A 27,661-nucleotide genomic window follows, 5' to 3' on the forward strand; every position below is an offset into this window, starting at 1 on the left:
ATGCATTCTTATATATATACATTCATATATATATAATGATTTTTAGAAATTACCTCTTATGTGTTCTAGATTATATTTGTGAATAGTTCATGGTAAAGGTGACCTTAGTTTCTTGACTACATTTAAATAGTACAATGTTTTCAACACCTGTACCTAATGAACCATATGTTCATTCAGACATATATTGAGAAATGTACATAAGTAGATTTTTGGATTATAGAATAGATAGAAGTATAAATAAATGAATAAAGTCATAGTTGAATGACAGCATTCCCTGATAATTAGTTAGTAACCTCTAGACATCTAATTAGACTCTCAAATTATTTAAATGTAATCACTGATCTGCTTGGAAGATCCATAGGGAAAAGGAATTCTGTGCTTTCAAATAAAGCATAAATTGACCTAAAAATCCATTTTAAGAATCACATTGGACATTCAAGACAGTGTTTCCGTAGAGGTAACAGAGTGTGACCTAGCCATTTATGTCAGCAAGGATTTGGAATATTTTCAAATTTGAGCCTTTCCCAGCAATCTCTAAGTGTCCATTTCTAACATCAGTTATGTGCTTTCTAAATTCTCTAGGATGTTCTCAGTTTCTCTTCATGATAATTTTAAATACTTGTATCTAAAAAATGTCAATTCATTTAAGCATCTTTGAAAATTACTCAGTAATACCATATCAAGAATTTTAATGTGTGTGCATGTCATAGGCATATTATTCATTTTTCTTTCACAAATCAAGTATAAGACATGCTGATTTTGCATATGCTAATCATAGATTTTGGTGAATTATTTGTCAAATTTATGTTTGTATACAGTATATGAAAATATGCCATATATAATTTATGCATATATAATATATATGTATACATTATTTTATATATGCATTCTTATATATATACATTCTTATATATATAATGATTTTTAGAAATTAACTCTTATGTGTTCTAGATTATATTTGCCAAAAATGTGTATATAATACACAAGAAGATTTCCAGGAAGATTTCAAAATCACATCAAATTATCTGTTCAATTAAAGCTTTATTTAATTTTATCTTTATAGCGGTGCTTAAAATATAAAATATGTGTAACATGAAGTATTAAATATTATTATTATAGACTATACACTTCTTTGTTTTGTAAAAGGAAAATTTTGAGTCTTCGTTATTAAATCAATACTAAAATCCATTCTTCCTAATTTGCTCAGACATCTTTATATGTTTGTAAGTTCTTTACTGTAATATACAAATAAATTTATCAAAATTATATTGAAACATATATTAAATAAAATTTTTATGCCACATATTTATATCATGTACACATATTATTTAATTAAGGATTATACAAATACTCAGGAAGCAATTGAAACACAGCACACAATTCAATATTATTTACTCTTGGCACAATGAAGACAAAGCCCAAAATAGGTCCAATAAAAAGCAAGATGTTTGACCTAATTTCCCAAATAATTATCATTTCAGATCCATAAAGAGTTCAGTACTGGCCAGTGGGATGTGCAAAAAATCTAGTGAACACAATCTATTTTTGGTAAGTATATGCCTGGTTAAAAATGCCAAACAATACCCACATGTAACTTTTGAGAGTTTCTTAGGGAAGAATAGATTTTGTTTGCCCCTGCAAACCCACATGAGGGAGAGCCCTACAAATTTAAATAATGATGGAACCATTTTAGATTTCACACTGCTCTTCATTAAATATCTAATCCAGCTGTGAAAGTTTAAAAGGACACCTAAATATTTGTATACATTTAATTATATTATTTAATAACACAAATCTTCTTCAGCACCATTCTTGAAATCTTCATCTGTTTCTGTTTTAAAGACATATGGGGATATGTTATATCTGCCTATTAAAGGTGTGATTTCAAATACTAAAACTCGAAAGAATTAGGTGTATTTCCCCTATATTAGTTTTTAAAAGTTCCTCCAATTAACAATAAAATACAGTACTGATGATGCTGAGTTCTCTAATCAGAACAGTCTTCATTATAAGCTAGGATGAAGACACAGAACCTCACAGTGGTGACTGAGTTCATCCTGATGGGAGTCACTGACCGTCCTGAGCTGCAGGCACCATTGTTCGGACTCTTCCTCATCATCTATCTGATATCACTGGTTGGCAACTTGGGTATGATCGTCCTCACCATGGTGGATTCCAGGCTGCAAACACCCATGTACTTCTTTCTCAGACACCTGGCTACTACAGATCTTGGCTATTCAACAGCTGTGGGGCCAAAAATGTTATCAAATTTTATTGTTGACCAAAACAAAATCTCCTTTAGCCTTTGTGCTACACAGTTAGCCTTCTTTCTTCTGTTCATTGCTTGTGAACTTTTTATTCTGTCTGCAATGTCCTATGACCGCTACGTGGCCATCTGTAAGCCTCTGCTTTATATGGTCATCATGTCAAAAAGAGTTTGCTGGGTGCTGGTAGTAATTCCTTATGTTTACTGTACAATTGTGGCTCTACTGATTACAATTAAGATTTTCACTATGTCTTTCTGTGGCTACAATGTCATCAGCCATTTTTACTGCGACAGTCTCCCCTTGTTATCCTTGGTCTGCTCAAATACACAGGAAATTGAAGTGATAATGTTGTTCTTGGCAGCTTTTAATTTGATTTCCTTTCTTCTGGTTGTTCTTGTGTCCTACCTGCTCATCCTGATAGCCATTCTCAGGATGAACTCTGCTGAGAGCAGATGCAAAGCTTTCTCCACGTGTGGGTCCCACCTGACTGTGGTCACTGTCTTCTATGGGACTTTGATATTTATGTACGTGCAGCCCAAATCCAGTCACTCCTTTGACACTGACAAAGTGGCTTCAATCTTTTACACCCTCATCATCCCTATGTTGAATCCCTTGATCTACAGCTTGAGGAACAAAGATGTAAAAGACGCCCTTTATAGGACAGGGAAAAAAATGCACAGTGCTTTCCTTTGAAATACACTTAGGAGTGGAGTCTTTCCATCTTTGTTTTCCCACAAAACGGCTTAGCAAGTACAAAGGATCAACGTAAAATTAAATGTTAACGTTCATCCATGTAGTCAAATACCTAAGTGTTAAAAATGAATTCATGAGGAATACAATAGATTTCATCCCATTTTACTGAAGAAAGCCGGATTCTAATTCCAATAATGGGATAAATGTGATCACACTAAAGATTTTAAGAATTTTAAGATCACATGGTTTTATGGTAGCACTTTATACAACTTAGAAACAACAGGAGCAGGTCCGGTAGAGCAGGGTTAAATGCTGGTTGTACTATTGATACATTCATCAAGTTTTGTAATGTATTGCAGTTTTTATGGAAACATATTTAACTTTTTGGATTTATTCATTTCTATGAGTTGTGTGAAAACCTAAATTATTCTAAAGCGTGTTCCTCTCTTGTCTTGTAAATCACCATAGATGTTGTTTAATTACCCTATCCCGAGAAGGGCATATATGATTCATTTCCTTTTCTTATAACAACATTAATTTCATTTATGATGCCCATAGTTCTGGTTAATTTGGTGTATTCTGCCTCTCAAATAACCTGTAGCTTTTTAGTGCTGTCAATTTTTTTTTTATAATTCAGTGTATATGTGCTTTTAAGTGAATGTACCACTTCAGATAAATGTTTAAGTTCTGTTGCAAATTTGTATAAATGTTCATTTTATTTATTTTTCACTGGCTCAATGTTTATTTTTGCCTGTTCTTTGTAAATTATTTAATTCTCTAAATCAAAATAATAAAATTACTATAAATGTCATATTGTCTTATTCTTGCATTTAATACATGAATGTATGAATGTATTTCTTGTTCTTCTCTGATGAGAGGACATCCTTTTATTTGATCCATGCAACACTGAGTGTACTATTGGATTCAGTATGTTTGCTGATGGTAACAAACATAACATAATATAACTATTATATTAATTACAATAATTTATATATAGCTAATAATATGATAGTTATATCATTTGTTAGAACAAGCACATTATCACAAACAAAAATTCACTTTATACCTATATTTAAAATGAATTACAATAGTTCAGCAATAAATGTTTAGAAATACATTTTCGTGTACTACTTTAATTCCTCATATATATTCTTCCTAATCCCTCAAGGCTCACAAAAGTATTTCCTCCTCAGGTTTCATGTCGTTTTATTTGCATAATGTACCAAATATATCTGTGCCACCAATCAATAGCTAAATAAGAGCTCTTTGGGTTAGTAAAAGGGTATGGATAGTCAGATGGGGATCTGTAAATGAAGAGTTAAGAAAGGTCAATCACACAATCGAATTTCCTAGAATAAAATTATATAATTAAATCATAAGAATACATAAGTTTTATATTTTGAAAATACTGTAACTTAATAATAGAAAGTACAACATGAAAAGGTAAAACAACACTATTTGTCATTATTATCCATCAAGTAATAAAATATTTAAATTACTGCAGTTTTAACATATTTTCTCTCCCTCAATCAATTTCAGTGAATAAGAATAAATTATATTCCAGAGAAAGATAAAAAGTCACTGACATTCACATTTGAAGACACATTCCTAAATGAGTAAACCTCAATAGTACATTTCTAATATAAACAATGTCATTTTTGATTCCACATAAAATGACAGGTCATAAAAGAATAAAGTGTAATGACGTTTGCAATTGTTCATATCAATTATGTTGAAATTCATTTTGCATTTATTATGCAAAGTCACTAGAATTTCGAAATTTTTTATATATTTTCCTACACCATACAATTTTTATAAAAATAGAATTGGATAAAACAATTACCAAGAAGATTTGTTTCACTGAATCTACTATTCTCTATGAAGGTCATCCAAAGTATAAAATTCTGTTTAGAACAAGAACCTTAAAATAAATTAGAAAAACAGAGTATCCATGAAAACAGCCTGAGTTGAGGACATGGTAGTGATGCAATAGGTTTTCATTCCTAGAGATTATGACATTTGGAGTAGATTACGTGTAAGGTGGCTCAGTGATTAAATGCACTTGCCACACGTGACGACTCACCAAAGCATGAAGGAGAACGCTGATTCCAGAAAGCTGTATACACACATGGTGATGCTGAATAAAAGAAAATATTTGCAAAATTTTTCTAAAAATAATTTTAGGGACTGGCAGGATGGTTCAGTAGTTAAAATACATAATGTGCTAACCTAGGTTCTGAGTTCTGCTTCAAGCACCCATATCAGGTTGATTACAACTGGATCTAATTGTAGGTTCAATTAGAACAAGTGCCACTCTCCTTTCTCTGCAGATGCCTGCACTCATGCACATATCCACACACAGGTGCATGCACACATATAAATAAAAATTCAATTATATTTAAAAATATTAATTTAAATTAAATATATTAAATTATATTTTTGGTTGTGGGAGTATTAGACATCACAATTTTATTGTGCACTCTTATTTCATTACAGTTCAGTGGAGTTTTGTTGCTGCTTTTTCTTTTGATGTTTGGTTTTATTGTGTTGTCTTGGTTTTATTAAAATACTGTTTTTGTTTCGTTTTGAAAAAGGAGTTAAATTTCAGTGGGTAGAGAGGGGGAAAGGATCTGGAAGAACTTGGGGGAGCAGGAAAATATGTTTAATATATTTAAATTTAAAATTGTTTTCAGGAATCACAAAAACAAAAAAAATAGTAAAATATATTTATAAGAGAAAAATAATAAATCGAGTTTTCCTTAATAAAAATCACTCCACCTCTGCCCAAATGAAGTGTATGTGACCTGTCTGGTGGGGAAAATATACTAATTGATTTAGAAAATGAAGTAATCTAGTCCTATAATTTTGTGCTAAACTAAAAATTGTGTATTCTTGAACTTTTAGAAGAATTAAACAAATTACTACTGCATGGTACAATATACAATTCCTTAGTGTATACATACTATATAGCAAATGGGTATTAAGTCTCATATTATCTTGGAGGAAAATAGTAACTTTACATTCACTTTATACCTATATTTAAAATTAAACCTCTATGCCACATTCTGTGGTTTTTACCAATTGAATCTTGTAGTTTAATTGTATTTGGTCCCCTTAAGCTCATAGAGAGTGACACCATTGGTTGGTGTGGCTTTGTTGGAGTGGATATGGCCTCCTTAAAGGAAATGACTCTGAGGGCAGGTTTTAAGGTTGTCCATGCTTGGGAAACTTCTCAGCGTGTCATTCCACTTCCTGTGGCCTTCATATCAAGATATAGCCAGCACCACATCTGCCTGAATGCCACTCATACTCCCCCGCATTGTGATAATAGAATGAACCTCTGAAACTGTAAGTGAGCCACCCCAATTACATGTTTTCTTTATGAGTTGTCATGGTGGTGGTGTCTCTTCACGTCAATAAAAACCATCGCTAAGACAGATCTCCTTCCCAGGGAGATTCTCACTACTCCCTACTTAATATGTTGTTCAGAGAAACACCGCAAAAGAAACAAAGAAGGAATAAGTTGATGAAATCATTGCATCCACCCGCTAATGTGATAATTTAGATGGGCAGCGTTCACGTTTCACTGTCTGTGAAAAGTTGCCTGTGGAGTTACTAATGAGCTTGCCATTTGTCTTTCTTTCCCTCTGGAATCAACCATTTACTTAGAAAACTTGTTTCTCATGTTCAGGGACTTCAGCAAAGTAAATACAGCTCAGTGAGGAAATCTTTAGGGACGGACATATTTAAAACGTTTCACTTCCCTTCATGACGTCATACTGGCGATAGGTTATAGCAGATGGTTTTTATAGGTAAGCCATGCCAAATGTTTCATTGACATGAATTCAGAGTCCAAGTGTCTTTTAAATCAATTTATCAAAATTTTGGTCAAGATTGAAATTCTTTTTCTAGATTCAGCTTCTGATTCTCTGATTGTTGTATCAAGGTACAAAATTTGTGCTTAATTACATCCAGCATCTCTACTGATTAATTAGTCTGAGCTCTTTATTCAGAGGAAGTAATAGTCAGTAAAGAGGTGTATTTCCCATAGAGTATAGAGAGGCTTTTAATCTGCTTGAGAACTGGCACAACACAGGAACACCTGATGAAACTTTGACATACATAATTCTGTGCTTCTAAAAATTTCTTATACAATTACTAAAAGTAAAAGGTGAGTTTTTCCTTCTTTTTTATTTTTGTCTAATCTAATGGAGGGAAGAGTCACTGATGCTTAGGGCTGAATTTTTTGTTCACAATTGAGTAGAGAGACATCCAAGGAAATTCAAGTTCTGGCCTAATGATAATGTTTGAATAACATGAAGTCAAGTATCTAAAGATAAAAGGATAAGAGATGATTTCAATAATATTTTAACAAGAACAAAAGCTAGCATGTGACTGGTTCTATAGAGTTGCTATTTCAGTGATATTAAATAACAGGAGCTGTAATGTCATTGGCTTTATTGCTAATAGATTATCGCATGAAATATTTGAATAGATAAATATATAAAATGAATGAAGGAACTCTCGTTTCCAAAGGTATTTCCACAAATATTTAGCCAAAATTTGCAGATGATGGCATTGATTCTTCAGCTAATGATACATTCATAGAAAACACTATGTCAAAGTGCATGATACCCAGAATTTTATATGTAACAATTAGAGAGAAAATAGTACCATTAAAATAAATTTATCATGTGGCTATACACCATAAGCTTGCCTTCTAATAAAACAAGCATTTCTGTCACAGCATGGCACAAAATATGAGCAAGAATTGATAAAACAAAGATACAACAACCCTACAAATTCACATTTGACGCATTATATAAACATTTTATATTCAATCAATCCCACCAGATTTAGATTACGGTTTGTTACTGCATGTATTGTTTGATATACATGCCCTTATTCTAAAAGCACTTACTTTTTACTGATATGTAATCTTTGCACATATTTATGTAGTACAGTGTGAAATAAAGTGTGCATATAAAGGTTTGTATTCAATTGAAGCAGCATATACTACATATTTATTTGTATATATTACAATATTTTCTACTTAACTTTTACAATTATTAAGCAATCTACTATATTTCTCCAATTTTACATTTCACAAAATTATAATATATTTGCTATATGTATTTCAAAGTTGAAAGTCCTAAGTATGGTCATAAGTAGGAATTAATTAAGAAGTAATTCAGAAAATTCAACAAGATATTCAAAGCAGGAAAATAGTACTAACTACTAACTGCTACTGAAATCAGTTATAGATACAACTGTTGTATTTGAATTACAACACAATTACAAAATATAAAAACCCAGTTATCTTAAAAACTCACAAAAACTGACTAAACAACTAACAATAAAACATGTCAGTTACAGTTAGCAAAATCACAGTCAAGCTCTTTAAGAATGACATTAATATATTGCAAAGATTTCAAATAAATTTACTTCATTGACCATTAGATATAAAAATAATTCAGATAAATTTCCACATGCTGGTAATCAAGTATATAGACAGTAGTTGGAAGGATATTTCTCAGTTATTGGGTGGAATGAGATATATAATGAGAACCAGTCTTAAAAACACTGTTAATGATGTAATAAAATACATTAAGATCCTTAAAAACAATGTACCGATAACGTGATTAAACTATAATGTAATTTCCAGCATGGGCTGCAAGAAGAAAATGATAGAATTTTAATAACTAGAAGTCAGAAGTACATAGCAGGACTGGATAAATTGGGAGAAGAAATGAATTATGATTAAAGCAGATTGAAATTTGTAGTAAGACAATAAGATGGAATAGATCAAAGAGGAGAAGTGTTTGTGGGAAACTGAGTCAGAAAAGTAAGAGGAATGAAAGTTAATAACCAAATGATCAAAAGGTACTAGCTCAAGTCCTCACAGGTGGCGTGTTGTGATTTACATAATGTATCAATGTGAACAAACAGTTGTCGAAGACTCTTTCAGGCAATATAGTCTCTGATATTTTTGATATTTATGCACAGTTAAGGAAAAAGTAACTAAAATTTAACACACTTAAAAGATTGTCATTCTAAATAAAATAACTATGAATGAGATATTTAGGGATTTATTATTTAAAGCAGAAAAAAATGATAATCTGTTAATATTCTTTTCCACATTAAAGAATGAAATAAGAATATAAATGGCTCCTGGGAATCTCACCCATGTCACAGAGTTCATACTCATGGGGGTATCTGATCGTCCAGACCTGCAGGTCCCACTTTTCTTTGTCTTCCTGGTCATCTACACGCTGACAGCAGCAGGAAACCTGGGCATCATCACCCTCACCACCGTGGACTCACGACTTCAAACTCCCATGTACTTCTTCCTCAGACACCTGGCTGTCATCAACCTTGGCAACTCCACCGTCATTGCTCCTAAAATGCTGGTCAACTTCTTAGTCAGTAAGAAAACCACCTTGTACTATGAATGTGCCACCCAGCTGGGAGGATTCCTGGTTTTCATTGTAGCAGAGATCTTCATGCTGGCTGTGATGGCCTATGACCGTTATGTGGCCATCTGCAACCCCCTGCTCTACATGGTGGTGGTGTCTCGGCACGTGTGCCTTCTACTGGTCTCCCTCACATACTTCTTCAGCTTTTTCACAGCCATCGTTGTGACTCCCTGTGTCTTCTCTGTGAGTTATTGCTCTTCCAATGTAATCAACCACTTTTACTGTGACAATGTCCCTCTGTTAGCACTGTCCTGTTCTGACACCTACATTCCAGAAACTGTAGTATTTTTCTTCTCGGGGACAAACTTGTTTTTCTCTATGACTATTGTTCTTATATCCTACTTCAACATCATCCTTGCAATCCTGAGGATCCGTTCCTCTGAAGGAAGGAAGAAAGCCTTCTCCACCTGTGCTTCCCACATGATGGCCGTCACTGTGTTCTATGGCACACTTCTCTTCATGTATCTGCAACCACGGACCAACCACTCGCTAGACACTGACAAGATGGCTTCTGTGTTCTACACGCTAGTGATCCCAATGCTGAACCCTGTCATCTACAGCTTCAGAAATAAGGATGTTAAATGCGCCTTGAAAGAATTCCTGAAAAATCCATGCCTACGGTTCAATCTAACATAAGCGTATAACTATGAATCTGAATAAAATATTATATATGGTTACTTTTGTGATGAGAGAATTGCATGAAATATCACTTCAATTTAATTTCTCAGTACCATTCAGAGTAATGACAAAATTCATTTTCATCACAAAACCATGAAGGTTCTTAAAACCAAAACTACTCTAAAAGTTAATAGATGCTGTGTACTGAAAATGTATGTATGCATTGGTACAAAGACAGACTGTATAACACGAGAAGTATAGCCAGTATCTAGGAAGACACTGCATATCCAGGAACATCAGAAATCAAAGAGTTCGGAATACACAGACTTCAGATCAGCAGTCCTCAATCTTGGTTGGAACTAAATAAGAACCGGTGAAAGGAAGGTTCACTTCACACCATGGGATTCCTTGATTACAGGGACTATTGCAGTTGCCTGTGATGTTTATATGTTTATATTATTTTATTTATTCGCGTCTCCTTGGTATTCCTTCTAGAAACTCAACACCATTGTCTCCTCCTTTTAATTTCTCAACTCCTGGAACTCATTCATAATCGTTCACTTTGATTCTTTTCAAGATTGAAAATCTGAATTCTAAACACGGTTTCTATTGCCAAGGCTTTTCTGATCCAGACTCTTTCATTTTTCTTTTTCTTTGTGATTGTCATTGAAAAAAAAATAGTCTTCCATAGAACCTCCTCACATAAAGCTACTTATACTAATAGATTTTTTCCATGTAAAGTAATATTTTATGTTACTTTATATTATAAAAAAGTTACATTATAAAAATGTTTTTTTTTAGTAAAGCAATATTCTGTTAGATAATCTTGATGACAACCAGGTGTCTGAGGAAGAAGTACATGGGAGTTTGAAGTCGTGAGTTCACGGTGGTAAGGGTGATGAAGCCCAGATTTTCTGCTACTGTCAGCGTGTAGATGACCAGGAACACAAGGAAAAGAGGGACCTGCAGTTCTGGACGTTGGGATAACCCCATGAGTATGAACTCAGTGACATGGGTGAGATTCTCAGAAGCCATTTAACTGCTATGCACATCTTCTAATCAATAGAAGACAAAAGTATTAAGAAATTTTTAGAATTATTATCTCTATTAAATAATATGTAGTTAAATGTTTTATTGTGGATCAATGCATTTTAAATCAAAATATTTATTATAAAATTTAGTCGTTTCTTGCCTCATTTGTTTTAACCTTGTTGAGACTAATGAGTCCTGGCCTTCAGCTGCTCTTCCCTTTTAGAACCTTCTAATTAAAGTTACTAGAAGCTGTGCCTAGGTTAGAGGATCAGAGGATGGGATTTTCACCTTTGGCCATTGACTGCAGTGTATTTAAGCCTCCATGGTGCTATTAAAGAGGGGCTTTTGGTTCCAGTGATTGAAGGTCTGTGTGTCGGTCTGTCTCTGTGTGTGTATTCTCAACCTCCAGCCCCTTGACCGAAGCTCGCGAACTGGGGTCTAACGCATAGAGAGCAGACAGGGGCCACGGTGTGCGGCAAACCTGAACTAGAACTTCATCAGAGGGTAATGAGTGTTTAGAAAGGTTTGCATTATTTATTCACGTACTTTGTCTGCTATAAGACTCCAAGGGTTACTTTAGTCTAAGCTATGTATGTTTTCATATGTAAAAATGCATACACACACACACTCACTCACTCACACACACACACACACACACACACACACATTCATTCACTATATGAAGGCAATCTTAATGAAATCTCCAAATAATGAGGGGGACGGGTCCCCTCCTGGTCATTTCTTGTTGTTAAAAATCACTTAAGAACAGTGAGGACTGGGTTTCATCCTTGCCATTTGTTAATATAAATATGTTGAGTCACATCCCAGAAACTAACACAACAATAGGAAATGCAACTGATGGAAATGACCACCTGTTAGTCAAGAGAAAGGATGTCATCGGTCAATAGAGGACCAACTCTCCAGACCTAGACTCTGTCATAGTCTCACAAATTCCAAGAACATTTAATATTGGAGTAGAAAGAACAAAGAATTAAAAACCATCTCAGAAGGAGAAATAAGAAATTTCTAACTAACAGAATATCAATTGCTGTAAAATAAATATATGGTTTCTGATAGAGATTGTCATATTTTTGTTCAATGAAATTAAATAAAATAGTGAAAATAAATCATTCATAAATTATACTTAAAAGTTTATCTATTCAAAAGATATTAAATGACTTTGAAAATTAAAATATGTACTGTATCTACTTCATAAAGACACGTTTATTTCAAGTACTTTTGTCAATTTTACAGTTGAGGTATTTCTCTATTAGGAAAAGATGAGACATGAGGACTGATGGATTCTTGATAATTACAGATATACCATTAATCTGTCATGTATTGTCATTTTATAAAAAGTTCATAACACTAAACTCTTATTTTTAAAAGTAACCATTAGGCATATGTAAATTGTTCTATAACCACAAACATGTAGCTTGCTTCAACACATGGTAGGATTCACTGAAAGTTACACTGAGAAGGGAATAAATGAATTACCAAAATATAAGATTCTTACATGCAGGCTTATGAATATTTCCAGTTAAATATAATAACAGAGGAAATAAACTGAATGTTGGGTAGGATAATTTCTCAGCAGGGAAATCAGTCGGTCCCTGGATCATTAACAAATACCCAGTGACATTGCTGTCAGTTTTAAGATGTTTTGGGAATAATCAAGATATTGAATTCATGTTCTCAGATGCATAGTTTAAAAGTAAGAGCCATGTTGAAGGGCCCTTGATTGCAGTTTGGTGGCTAACCCAACAGAAGAACACAAACCCTTTTATTATTCTAGGTGAGTGGTTTTAATGGTCTTCATGGTATCAAATTAGATCAGCAGATTATTCCTGATGTCTTCAGTTTCAAGTACAGCCACAATTAGGGTCATCATATTTAAACATGTATGTGCTATTTTTCATTTACTAATATTTCTGTTTCTATTTATTTTCACACAAATAAGAAGTTTATGAAATATGAGCATTTTTAATTTGTCAAGTAGAATGTTATTGCAGAAAATATATTATCCATATGTTTGTTTTAAGCAGAGGGATAATGTAAATTGAGTATAGATCTTCCCAATAAAAAAGGTTTTTAAAAGGAGTTTCCGGTTATTCAGTGAAGTCATGTCACTTTCCCTAGTTTTTATGCAGTTGTATCTTCATTTTTTCTGAAACTGTTCGTTTTACTAGTATTATACAAGCCTAGATTTGTACCATTGTGACTCCACCCAAGAGCTGGCACAGAAACAAATAATATCATGGTTGTAGAAATACACCATTTAAGAGAGAGAGAGAGAGAGAGAGAGAGAGAGAGAGAGAGAGAGAGAGAGAGAGAGAGAGAGAAACAAGTGGGAAGCAAGCTCAAAACATATGAAGACATCTTTAAGGAAACTTCTAAGGAGTTGTTACAGAGAACAGGGAACCTTGAGTCTTGACTCATTCATTCCAGTTGTTTATGACTTACATATTATTTCTTATCACTTTAAATCCCACCCTCTTTTCAGCTACGTTTTACACTCTGAGCAGTTTAGGGGGAAACACAATTGTCCTACACAACAACATTTCTACAGGGCAAGTGCAAAATGACTCAACAAGCTAAGTGCAGAAGATAGAGACAGTTATTCATAGTCATAACTACAGTAGGAAGAGAAAGAAAGTCTCAAATGTAAGAATAAACTGTATTTAGGCTAACACAGATCATAACAGACAATATATATATGGCAGGGTACCAAAAAGCAAGTCATCTGAACATAAAGAAGATTGACCAAGCAGTTGAGAATCATAAATTATGAAGTATAATGGATAAAAGCAATCTTAAAATAACTAATTTTGTTAATAACATAAAATGTTTAAGGAAAAATTATAAACAATTTTGGAAATATAAGTAATCTTTCCCTAATAGGAATATACTTAATAGCCTTAATAAATAGTTAATTTATATTAACTATATAGTGAAGATAATTTATATAGTTATATAATTTATAGTTATATTTATAGTTATATTTTAGTTATATATAGTTTTTATATAGTTATATATTTACATATATACAATGTGATAATTGGTAAAACTTATGTCACACAGTTTTATTGTAAAATTATGAATTATAGTAGCACAGATAAAATAGAACTTTTTAATAAGTTTATTTATTTATTTTACATCCCAGCCACAGTTTCCCCTCCCATCTCTTCTCCCATTCCATCCCCCTCTTCCCCTCTGCCCCCTTCCAATCGACTCCTCTTCCTCTGTTTCTGTTCAGAAAGGATAAAATAGATATTAAGATGGCAAAAGTCTTAAGAAATCTAGCTTACTGGTAGAGATTGATTCTATCATCTGGGGTCAGTACTCAGTAGTAGAGGAAATACCTACAGAAATCATCAGAAGGCACACAATATTAATTTGTAGGTTGACATTAAAATATAGGACTCACAGATTCTCACTGCATTAGATGAATTAATGAGATATAGAATTTGTACATTATCACATTTTCCAAATTTGAAAGCTGAGACAATTTATACTGGTTCCATGTAATTCACAAATATGTACTGCAATTGGTATTTGTCTATTGAGATATAGTTGTAGATTTTAGTTTTATTTTATATGCTGGGGGGTGGGGCAACATTCTCTCCTGAGTTTTAAGATATATCCGGTGAAATGTTATTTCACAAACAGGGATGTTTTTATTTCTGACATTTTTAGCAATATTTATTCAGCTAGGCAGCTGAGTCTGATGTGCTTTTTAAGTAACTGATAGTTCTTCCTTCTCTTGCACCTTTCTCTCTTTTCATTGACTACAGTGTTATTGGTTTTTCTCATTTATTCACCTCAGTTACTCTACGTACTTAATTTTATAGTCTAATTTAGTGGGATTGGTTGTCACTATCTACATAACGGGGAACCCATGTACTTCAGATCCTTTACACAACCCTTGCTGTCTCCTTGGAATTTGTGCTTCTTTCAGGTAAGAGTGAGACTGGTTAAGGATCCTTATTTTATTCCAGTCAGATCTGAAAGACAAAAGTGAGAAAGGAGCATAGGAGTAACATCTAAGTCCCTTCTCTTGTGCATATTCTAGCTACCTGCGAGGCTGAGGCAAAGGCAACATTGTTTTCAACATAGCCTACTCAACTAAGTGAAACTCTGACAATGATAAATAAGCAAATACTGGAGTTATAGCCACATTTTTCTAGATAAATATCATGTTTGTTAGGAAATTCTCCAAACTAAGCATATTAAGATGTTAGAAAGGGAATAGATTTATCTTTTTTTGTATTAATTACAGCAGCATGGAGGAAAAGACAGGTCAATATGTTGAGTGGCATACACAAAGACACAAAAAATAAATTTTGCATTTTCAGATTGATGAAAACAAAAAAAAAAAACTGATCTCACAACAGAACCGATCTTCATGACAGAACTGAAATAGAAGAAAGTTAATTAGGGACTCAGTAGGGTAAGAAGGATGAAAGATGGGAAAAATAGAGATGGACTCCAAAGCAGAGTAGAGGAAATTGCCATGAACTTAAGTGCACAGTTGGGTAGCTGTTGTCTAAAAGAATCCCTCACTTGTATGCACGCAATAACAATTCGTGGAAATGAGACAACGAGTTGAAAGGAGAGTGTGGTGGTTACATGATATGGTTTGAAGGGAGGAAAGGGAAGGGAGATATATAATCAAGGGAGAAATTATAATCTCAAAAATTAAAAAAAAATAAGTATGAGGGGAAAATAAAAGGATCTAGCCGATATTTGAAAATATAAGATTAGCATGAAATTAGTAATATTAAAATAATTAACATTTTAGGATGAAAATAGTAGTATTCAATTGATTTTGCTATCACAGGTTTCACACATGCCAAATTTTAAGTGTATACCCTGAAGCTTTACAAATATTTCTCAGTTTAAAAAATTGGACAGTTTTGTAACTCTGAGATGTTAGAGCCAGGAACATAACTCCTTTGCAAATTTAGTTAGGAATTCTATGATCTTTTTCCATATAACTTTAACTTTTCTCTTTTAGGAAGTACTAATGTTCAGTATTATAACTTTTACAAAATATTTTATCAATCATGATCTTGGAAGAAGTTATAACTGCAGTATTCACTCATATTCTCAAATATCCTTTATATTCCATTTAATTGCATAGCTTGCTTAATTTAATGAACAGATTTTCCATGCATAAATTCATCATCCCAGCCTAATATTATTTATTCTCAATGCAATATAGTAAATTATACTTAATTTACTTTTTAGTCATAAACCATAAATATAATTTATTTTAGACTTTGCTATCAATTATGCATTAATGCTATTTATAAATTATCCAAAATGGTTACTATATGTGTTTTTCAAATTGTCCTTCATTTTTGAGAGTGTCAGACATGTATAAAAAAAATTTGATAGAGGATACCCTTCATATTTTCCCTTCAAGTTCTCCCATATATTTCTCTGCACACAGCTCTTCCAAATTCATTTCTGTTATTTTTTCCTACTTTTTCTTTTACATCCAACTATGGTTTCTCTTCCCTTCTCTATTCCCAGTTCCCACCCTACCTCCTCTCTGTACTCCCCATCCATTACTCCTTCATTTCTCTCCAGAAAAGTTCAGGTCTGCTATAGATATCAATTAAAAATGGTATATAAAATTGCAGTAAGGCTAGGTACCTCCCCCTTATTAAGGCATGCCTAGGCAACACAGTATAAGGAAATGCATCCCAAAAGCAAGCAAAAGAGTCACAGACAGCCCCTGCTCCCACTGTTAGTAGTCTCACAAAAGACCAAGTTACACTGTTGTAACATACATGCAGAAGGCCAGTGTCAGTCCCATGCAGACTCCCTGGATGTTGTTCAATATCTGTGCGCCCCTATGAGCCTAGGTCCGTTGCTACTGAGTTTTCTTGTGTGTCCTTCACTCTTCTGGCTCCAAGAATCCTTCGTCTCTCACTTCAGCAGGATTCCCAAGCCCTGCCTATTGTTTGGCTGTGGGCCTCTGCATCTATTTCTATCAATCAGTTGCTGGATGAGCCTCTCTGATGACTAATGAGCTAGACAGCAATACATAATTGTTAAAGACTATGTTTAAAATCATTTCATCTTGTTTGTAACTTCCTAAATCCCCTTACTGCAGCTCAAAGATGAATGTCTATGAGACCATCCACAGGAGCATGAGGAACCACAACCTTGATAAAGAATAATTTTATCTCCCCCAGAAAATACAGTTCTCAATAGTTCTTCAGTAACAGGAAGGGCCTGGAGGAGAGTGCCTCCCTGTCTGTGCCAGGATTTCTGATGATTTCTTTCTATGCAGGTCTTGCTGTGCAGGTAAATACAGTTGCTAAGATCTCAAAAGTTTGATGGCCATGTCATGTCTAGAAGGCATAACGCTATTACTTCCTGATAAAATCAAACAAAGGAAGAACATAAAAACACAGATCTCTTATACAATGTGACAAACTCTGAATTTTTAACAGGTGACTTCCAGAATTACAGTGATCTTTGAAGATCCCTCCAAGTAAGCATTTCCTTAACAGTCTAGATGGAGAAGCAGAACCTCTCTGTGCTGAATGAATTTGTTCTCATGGGTGTCACAGACCTCCCTGAACTACAGGCTCCTTTTTTTGTACTGTTCTTTCTCATCTATGTTGCCTCCATGGTAGGAAATTTGGGCATGATCATTCTCACCAAGTTGGATAACAGGCTACAAACACCTATGTACTTTTTTCTCAGACATCTGGCTTTCATTGATTTTGGTTATTCAACAGCTGTGGGACCCAAAATGTTGGTAAACTTTGTAACAAGAGAAAATACTATCCCCTACAACTGGTGTGCCATTCAGCTATCTTTGTTCATCTTCTTCATCATTAGTGAGTTATTCGTTCTGGCCGCAATGGCCTATGACCGCTATGTGGCCATCTGCAGCCCCCTGCTCTATACAGTCATTATGTCTCAGAAAGTGTGCTGGGTATTGGTGATAATTCCCTATCTCTTCAGTGCCTTTCTCTCTCTGATCACCACCATCAAAATTTTCATTTCATCTTTCTGTGGTCATAATGTCATCAGTCACTTCTACTGCGACAGTCTTCCTTTGTTAACCTTGATCTGTTCAGGCACACGTGACATTGAACTCATAATATTGATCTTCTCAGCATTTAATTTGGTTTCATCCCTTTCTGTGGTCCTTGTGTCCTACATATTGATTCTAGTGGCCATCATCAGGATGAACTCCGCAGAAGGCAGGCACAAGGCTTTCTCTACCTGTGGCTCTCACTTGACGGTGGTAGTTATTTTATATAGTACTCTGTTTTTTATGTATGTACAGCCCAAATCAAGTCACTCTTTTGAGACTGATAAAATGGCCTCTGTGTTCTACACCTTGGTAATCCCCATGCTGAATCCAATTATCTACAGCTTGAGAAACAAAGAAGTAAAAGATGCCCTTCAGAAGCTATGGAAAAAATGTGTGTAAACCTTGTACTTGAAATGCAATATAAAGTGGAGGTAGCCTAAAAGCAGGAAGCTTGCCTAACATGCACATCCATGCTTAAAATCCTGAGTCCTACAAGAATTAGACCCAAACTGTGTGTTTAATAAATTTGATTATATACAAGTGCATATAACATGTACTGGATTTGTAAATGCATTGGACTGAAAAGGCATAGTGAATTTGAAATGTTTTTCAATATTCAGTTTATAAATACTGGCTCTCATTTGGTATTAATCTTGTTTTCACAAGTTCCATGCTAGTGCCTGAATTCTGCCACTCTCCTTACATTGACTCTGCCCCTGGTGAAATGGAAAAGACATATTCATGTTTGTACCTCACCTGAGACTTTCATTTGGCCAAAGATGTCTTAATGTATTGCAATGTGCAGTTTTTCTTTCCTATGTGACATCCATATAGAAGTACATATCATGTACTGACATGCTAATATGTAAAAATATTATCCCTGTTCTATGTTCTATATATATGCTTTGCAAAGAGTATTGATATAATACTAAATAATGAAAAGCATAAACAAGATCTGATCCATTTATATGATTCTTGAATATCTGCACAGAGAAATCAAAACACAGGCGAAAGCAGAGGCATCTGAATATCAGTGTTTGCGCTCACATTTTTACAGCAGCCAGAACAAGAAACAAGTGTCACTGCCTAACAGCAGCTGGATGGAAAAAGACATGTGATCCACATACACAATTATCTTGGGCATGAAGAAGAGGGGAATTATGTCAGAAATGAACATTTACAGCACTGGAAATCATCGTTTTAAGCAAAATAAGCCAAACTCATAAAGATGAGTATTGCATAATTCATCTTATGTGGAATTTTTTCAAACTTATAAAAGTAGAAACGACCATTAGGAAATAGAAAGTAGAACAGTAGGCAGGGAAGGTGGATGAGAGTGTGTTATATGATAGTAAGTAAATAACATCAAAGGATCATACATATATACACACGTGTATGTATATATGTGTGTGTATGCCACACTCACAGTGTGTAGTGTGTGTGAAAATATAATGAAAAATATTGTTTTGTAAAAATTCACATGTATTAACAAAATCAATAAATGTATCAATAATTAGTAGACTTGATGGTCTATTAAGTCTCTTATAAATAATTGCCGCCTTTATTTCCATTTAGTATTTACATTTTAAACAAAGACATGTATGATTGGATTCAGGAAGCAAACATTCAAGTGCAAACAGATACTGCTTAAACATGAGTTGAACAAAGGCAACAACAGACATGCCAAAGAGAACAGGGGAAAACCCCAAGTTCTCAAGATTAGGAAAAGAGAAGTTCTCAGGGAAGAGCACAGCAATTGATTATCTAACACCAAGTGGTCAGCCCTGAACACATACATAAAAATATTATTTTATCAACTGAGAAAATTCTTTTTAGATATGTATGTACATATACATGTATGCATGAAACAATTAATGAAAAAGAGGCAATGAATTTGAAAGAGAAAAAGGAATATGTGAGAAGTTTTAGAGGGTGGAAGGAAAATGAGAAATGCTCTAAGTATATTATAATTTCAAAAAGGAAAGAAAAAAATGAATGATATAAAAAGAAAGATTGCTCATAAGCTATCAAAGGAATTATGAGCTAAAATTTTAAATGTAAATAAAGTTTAGTATACACATAGAATATGTTCATAATAGCAAAGATAAATTATCCACAGATGTCACAGATAGACTTCATTCTTGTTCTGGAAACCACTTCATCTGCCATGGTGAGACCCTCAAGCACAGCTTAGTTCCCCAATGTTTGCTGAAGGCACACCAGCTTCAGATGGCTGCCATATGAACCTAACATACCGGCATTCTCTATATCTCCCACACCCATGATAACTAGCACTCATGAGTGATTTTTCATATAAACAAAGCTCTTTGTACTCTGATTATCATTGAAGAGCTAACCTTACTATGTAGCCATTAAAATGTCAGGTATACCTCAATAAAGCCAACCTGTGAAGTTATATTCCTTCCTACTTTTGATTTTTCTTTCTTGATGACAAGTAGAGTGCTGTACTGGTTCAGGTCACCATTCATGTGTGTTAGCCCCAAACACAGTTGAGAATATTAAGATGGTAGGTGAAGAGTTCAAAAAAGAGCACTGAGTTTAAGAAGATCTGAGAGTGACAAAATAAATTTAATCAGAATACATTGTATTAAAATATCAAAGATTTATTAATTCCTTTGATTAACAAGAGACCCGAGCCAAAGTGTGAGGACTTCAGACAAGTGTGGAGAGCTGAGAATATAAACAACTATAAACTTGCCATGAAGGTGAGAGACATGGCCTTGAGGCTGAAGAGAAGAGTTTGGAGCCTCTACCATCAAAATAAAAAATGGAGGACTGTATGACCCAGTTATTTCAGTTCAGGTTGTATATATAAAGGAAATAAAATTTAAGCATATTTAAGAAATACTGGTAACCCATGATAATGAAGATTTTTGTAACCTAATGCACATAAATAGATGAATGGTTAAACAATATTTGTATGATGTGTGTGTGTCTATGTATAATGTTCTGTTATTTGTTGCAAAATAAATAGATCTGGACCATGATTTGTAATATGATACAACTCAAACACTCAAAGACAAATATGAAAGTTCCTTCACATATAAGAAAACTAGAAAAGTGAATCAACATAAATTACTAGATTGTGTGAAGGACAGAGGTGAGTTCAAAATTTCTACATCTCTAGATTGCAAAGCTATATGTCTCAATGACCTACTAAAATCTATATTAATTACTTTTCTGCTGCTACGATAAAAATCTGCAATCAAAGTGATGAGTCCATCATGGTGGAGAAGTGGGAGGCAAGATGGTTAGAAAAAAAGCTGAAGTCTCACATCTCAAACACCAAGACCAAGCATGGAGAGAGAGATACATATATAAAGAGAGAGGGGGGGAGACAGAGAGACAGAGAGAGAGACAGAGAGAGACAGAGACAGAGAGAGAGAAACTGATAACTGAACAAAGCTTTTTGAAATTTCAAGGCCCATCCCCCAGGGCTGTACTTCTTCTAGCAAGTCTATGTGTCTTAGACTCTTAGACATACTGATACAGTGCCACTAAGAACTCCGTGTTAGGTGCCAGAGCCCACAGAGGAAATTACCCTTCAAACCACTTGCCAGAACTTTGCTGGTAGGCCACGAACTTGTGGTGATGCACAAATTAATGCAGATGGGTTAAATGAAGTTGTAATAGAAAATAAGAAGCTAGAGCTAATGGGCCAAGCCGTGATTTAAATTAGTATAGTTTCTGTGTGATTTTCTTTTCAGGGCTGAGCAGCCAGGAACCGGCAAGCATCTCCTACAACAAAATAGAATATAGTTTACAGGTGAAGTGGTGGTGGGTAATATCGGGAACAGAATGGATCAGCTGTGTGGGGAGAAAATATTGGAGGAAACAATTGGGGCGGGCATTTCTAGCATGACGTAGAAATCTAAAGCAAAGGAAACTTTATGGAATCTATCAGTGTAACCCTGGCAAAGAGTACTAAACATGGAGCCTGAATTGGCTATCTTCTGTAACCAGGCAAGATCTCAAATGGAAATATTAAGCTACCAACCCAGGCCCAAAACATGTAGTTTTTCCTGCTTGCAGAGAGATCTGGGACAGGAGCCTAGGAAAATTCTCATCAAAAAGGACAGAGAGACCTCATCCAGCAACGGCTGGGGGCAGATGCAGAGTCTCACAGAAAAACCTTAGGGGAAGCTCCAGCTCTTATGAATATACTGGGTGGCTTTGACATAATTTGGACATGCATGTATAGACTTAGCCCATGTACTTACTGTAGTCTGTAATTTAAGTCTCTACTCTGAAAAACACTATGCTTGTTAAATTAAGGTGTTTAAAATTAAGTGCTGAATTCAGAATATATGAGTATTCTAACACCTTGCTTATTTTGACTACCTTGGAGACTTCTTTTATTCCATGTAAATTTTATTATTGACTCTTTTCCTCCTTTTATATCTGCCATAGAGAATTGATAAGCTGGTTAGATTTCTAGATAAACTTCATATTTCTAGATAAACAGTTTTCCAATAAATAAATAACATCACTCATTAAATAATTTTCTTTATTTCATCAATGTTTAATACTTTATTATAGATCTACACGTGAAGCTTTAAAGTATAATGTCTGTTTCCTAATTAATAAAATAAGTGGAACACATGTCAGCTTAATATTCATAAAACAATTTAAGCAAACATTCTCTCACTGATAGAAGATTGTTCATAGAAGTTTATACTTTTGTGCTTGTCTTTTAGCTATATTTTGCAGTTATCTTATATAACAATGAAATGACCTATGTCAGAAGTTTCGTAATTTATATCTGTGTTATTAACGTATAAAACAATTCTTTCATTTATTTGACATCTATTAAAGTACGAATGATCAAAACACACAGTAATATTATGCATATGCTTTAATATGTAACCATAATATAATGCATGTTCATTCTATATAGTATAAAATATATTGAATATAAACATAAAATACAAAGTTATTATCGTTGGAGTCTAATGTATTTAATGATTGTCTTTATATTTCTTACCAGTATTGGTTTCCTGAGTAGTCAACATGGATACATACAATCTTACAGTGCTGAAGTATTTTATTCTAACTGGAATCACAGATCTTCCAGAGCTGGAGGCCCCCTTATTCGGACTCTACCTCATTGTATACGTGATCTCTGTGGTGGGTAATTTGGGCTTGATCATCCTCACCAAAATAGACTCCAGGCTTCAGACACCTATGTACTTCTTCCTCAGACAGCTGTCTTTCACTGACCTTGGATATTCAACTGCCGTGGGGCCCAAAATGTTAATCAACTTTGTTGTTGATCAACCAACCATTTCCTGTCATTGGTGCTCAATCCAGCTGACCTTCTTCAGTATGTTTATCACTACTGAGGTGTTTGTCCTGTCAGCCATGGCTTATGACCGCTATGTAGCCATTTGTCATCCACTACTGTATACAATCATCATGTCACCAAGATTATGCCACGTGCTGGTGGCAATACCTTACCTCTATAGTATTTTTATAACTTTGTTGACAGTTATCAAGATTTTCATTTCATCATTTTGTGGCCAAAATATCATCAGACACTTCTACTGTGACAGTCTGCCATTGATATCGTTGCTGTGCTCAGACACACATGAAATTAAACTGATAATTTTAATCTTCGCAACTTTTAATTTAGTTTCTTCTCTTTTAGTGATCTCCATATCCTACATCCTGATTCTTGTAGCCATTATCAGAATAAACTCTTCAGAAGGCAGACACAAGGCCTTCACTACCTGTGAGTCACATCTGACTGTGATAGTTATATTCTATGGGACTCTATTTTTTATGTATGCGCAGCCAAAATCCACTCACTCCTTTGAAACTGGTCAAATGGCCTCTGTGTTCTATACACTGGTGATCCCCATGCTGAATCCCATTATCTACAGTTTGAGGAACAAAGAGGTGAAGCAGGCCATTCATAGGAAACGGGGAATGTGTTTGAATATTCTACTTAAACTGTAAAAGTATAGGATATAGGAAAAAGAAAATTCATGGTAGCTTATATGTAGTATGACTATTATTTCTTTAGCTGGGTAATACTCTCTTGTGGAATACCCAAGGCTCTACATAAGTACAGATATAAAGAGAAACACTGATTGATTCATATTGATCACTTTTATATGACATATATTTGTACAGTTTGCAATGTAAAGTATTATTTGAATTCCACTTCCAAATATCATGCAATATAGTCTGTTTCTTGTTCCCTTCCAATAAACCAGTTAAGTGAAAAGTACGATCCCTTCATTGTACCCTTCATCCCCAGTGCTCTAACACCTAAGACTGTAAAATATGAAGCTTGCATATTTACATAACCACATGAGTTCATATAAAATTCTGCTAGCTATCTCAGATAATGAAAGACAAGAGGAGCAAAGGCAACTATTTCTGTCCCTGAAACATAAAAAGAAAAATAATGGGACGAAGAATAATCTGGGGCTATTTTTATGTGTGAAATCTGAATACTCTCAACAGGTGCTGACTGTTTTCTATGGGAGTATAATATTTATGTGTCACACTCACAGTCTCGTCATTCCTATGCAATGAGAAAGTATCTTCTTTGTTTTACACCCTGGCATCCCCATTGCTGAATGCCTTGATCTATAGCTTGAGAAACCAAGATTTAAATAATCCCTACAAAGGACGAGGAAAATTTGTCCAATATATTTCTTAGAGTTAATGAGCAATGTGATTCTACTAAGTCATCATACGGATGTCACTGTTTGTTTATGAGTCTCATAAAGAGGAGGAAGCCCACGAGGCCTCTACACATATTTAAAATTCCCTTGGTATGCATTATCACAATCAATTTGTTATAAATATAATCAGGAATAGAAAAGAAAAATACTTCCTTAAGAAAGAAAAGAATCTGCCTTACAGAAGCTTCTCAGTTTCAGGATGTCTCATTTATTTCTTCTCTCAGTGTCTATGCTACTGGTGTTATATTTAGGAAGTGATCTCCTGTTCCCAAGTATTCAAGGTTACTTCTCACTTTCTCTTCTATGAGGTTCAGTGTGGCTAGATTTATGTTGAGGGAGTGGGGTTGAGTTATTAACACAGTGGTAAAAACCAATGGCATCTTGAAATTTGCAGGCAAATGGATAGAACTAGCAAAATACACCCTGAGTAAGGTAACCTAGTGGATTTTAGACATAAAGCAAAGGATAAACAGTCCATGACCCCAGAGAAGCAAGGTAACAAGGAAAACTCTAGAAGAGACACATATGGATCCCCTTGGGAAAGAGAAATAGACAAGATCTCCTGAGAAAATTGCAAGTGTTTTAGGGAGGAGAGAAGGGAGGGAGAAAAGAAAGGGAGTGGGGAGGAGAACGCGAGAGAACAGGATGGTCAGAATGGGGAAGGACTGAGAGGGAGAGCAAGGAAAGAGATACTTTGATTAAGGGAACGATTATGGACCTAGTATGAAACCTGGCACCATGGAAATTCCGAGGAATCCACAAGGATGATCCCAGCCAAGACCCTAAGCAATAGTGGAGATGGTGCCTGAAATGACCACTCCCTGTAATCAGATTGAGTACTATCTTAACTGTCATTATAGAGCCTTCTTTCAGCAACTGATAGAAGCAGATGCAGATATTCATGGATAAGCACTGGGTGGAGCTTCTGCAGACCAGTTGAAGAGAGGGAGGAGTGATAAAAAGAGGAAAGAGGTAACGACTATGGTGGGGATATCCACAGAAACAGCTGACCTGAGCTAGTGTGAGCTCATATCTCCAGACCGATAGAAAAGGAATCTGCATAGCACCAAACTAGGCTCTCTAAATGTGGGTGACGGTTGTGCACCTTTGGCAGTCTGTGAGGCCACTGGCAGTGGAACCAGGATTTGTCTACAGTGCTTAAACTGGCTTTTGTTGAGACCGTTCCTTTTGGTCCTGACTTAAAGTGATGTGCCAGAATTTATTGACTCCCCCTGGGAAACATCATCCTCTCTGAGTAGTTGATGAGGGTGGGGGTGGTTGAAGGTAGGAGAAGTGGGGGTAGGGAAGGGGAACTGGAATTAGTATGTATAATGAGAAAAGATGTTTTAAAAAATTGCAGTGTCTAGAAGAGTCTGTAATTGCACCAAGGGTGAAGAGGGGCTCAAAAAAAAAAAAAAAAAAAAAAAAAAAAAAAAAAAAAAAAAAAAAAAAAAAAAAAAAAAAAAAAAAAAAAACCATGCACTCCAACATCTGTCATGACTAGCTTTGTTCATCTCAAAGCTGTTTTGATTTACATTTCTCTAGTTAGTAGGGATGATGAATACCTTTTGAAATTTATTTCTCAGTCATCTTTATTTTCTTTTATTTTACATTCCAACTCCAGTTTCCTCTCCTTTTCTCTCCAATTCTCTCCCCTCCCCCAAGCTTCCTTTTCAGAGGGGTTAATGCCTCCCTTGTGGAGTCAACGATATCTGGACTGACCAGCTTGAGGCAGGACCAATCACCTCCTCTCTTTATAGAGGCTGAGCAAGACATTCAAACACAGAGAGTGGGCTCCAAAAAGCCAGTTCATGCATCTGGGCTAAGTTCTGGTTCCACTGCCAGGGTCCACCCCCAACAGATCAAACAACAAATATGTCATAGTCAGTTGGAGGGTCAGTTTGGTCCCATGAAGGTTCCAGAGTTGTCAGTCCAGGATCCCTGAGATCCCACTAACTCTGCTGAGATGACTATGTGATTTTTACCATCATAATCTTTACCTCCTTTTCTCATGCGATCCTACTTCCGTCTCTTAAGCTGAAATCAAGGAACTGAGACCAGTGTTTGGCTGTGGGTTATTGTATCTGCTTCCATCAGTTACTGGGCATAAGTTAGGGTGGCCGTCATTTCCTTCTTTTTAGTACTCTTTGTTCAGGCCCCAGACTCAGTTTTTAATAAGACATTTGGTTTTTTGTTTTTATTTGTTTGTTTTAGTTCTTCATATATGCTGATATTAATCTCCTTTACATTGTATAGCTGATAAAGATTTTTGCTTATTCTATGGACTTCCTCTTCCCCTGTCACACTACAGAAGATGTTTAGTTTCAAAATTTCTTACATGTTAATTGTTGGCCTTTAGGCAAACGAAGTCCTATTTAGGAAGTCCTTTCCTATATCCCTATATCTATGTACTGTATAACACCACCTTTGTTTTTTTCTATAGTTTCAGTGAATCAGGCTTCACATTTAGGTCTTTGTTGCATTTGGAGTTAGTGTTTGTGTAAGGAGACAGATATAATCTCCTTCTTCTACATGAGTACATCCATTTCCCACAACACAGTTATGTTGAAGATGCTTTCTTTTCTCCAGGGCTTTTGTTTTTGTTGTCATCTTTGTCAAATATTAAATGGCTATAATCATTTGCACTCATGCTTGGGTCTTCATTTTTCTTCCAATATCTACATGACTATTTTTATGTCACTACTATGTCATTTTAATGACTATAGTTATGGAAAATAATATACAATAAGGTTGTTTGAGGGGCCACTTGTTAGTTCCCATCTGCTTGGCAGCTCA

At 34.8% G+C, this 27,661-nt stretch overlaps 4 protein-coding genes across 4 annotated transcripts; all 4 read left to right on the forward strand.

Moving 5' to 3' along the window:
• Positions 1-2,018: 2,018 nt before the first annotated feature.
• LOC119818800 (olfactory receptor 8K3-like) lies at positions 2,019-2,960 on the forward strand. Its single transcript, XM_038336576.1, has one exon. The coding sequence runs from the start codon at positions 2,019-2,021 to the stop codon at positions 2,958-2,960; it is 942 nt and encodes a 313-aa protein (XP_038192504.1).
• Positions 2,961-9,124: 6,164 nt separating this feature from the next.
• Positions 9,125-10,072, forward strand: LOC119818801 (olfactory receptor 8J3-like). Its single transcript, XM_038336577.1, has one exon. The coding sequence runs from the start codon at positions 9,125-9,127 to the stop codon at positions 10,070-10,072; it is 948 nt and encodes a 315-aa protein (XP_038192505.1).
• A 7,546-nt stretch (positions 10,073-17,618) lies between these two features.
• On the forward strand, positions 17,619-18,548 carry LOC119819046 (olfactory receptor 8K3-like). The gene has a single exon (XM_038337033.1). It carries the CDS (start codon positions 17,619-17,621, stop codon positions 18,546-18,548), a length of 930 nt encoding a protein of 309 aa, XP_038192961.1.
• Positions 18,549-23,180: 4,632 nt separating this feature from the next.
• On the forward strand, positions 23,181-24,128 carry LOC119819082 (olfactory receptor 8K3-like). Its single transcript, XM_038337089.1, has one exon. The coding sequence runs from the start codon at positions 23,181-23,183 to the stop codon at positions 24,126-24,128; it is 948 nt and encodes a 315-aa protein (XP_038193017.1).
• Positions 24,129-27,661: the final 3,533 nt, after the last annotated feature.

This window comes from Arvicola amphibius, chromosome 7, assembly GCF_903992535.2.
Source record: "Arvicola amphibius chromosome 7, mArvAmp1.2, whole genome shotgun sequence".
Lineage (NCBI taxonomy): Eukaryota > Metazoa > Chordata > Mammalia > Rodentia > Cricetidae > Arvicola > Arvicola amphibius.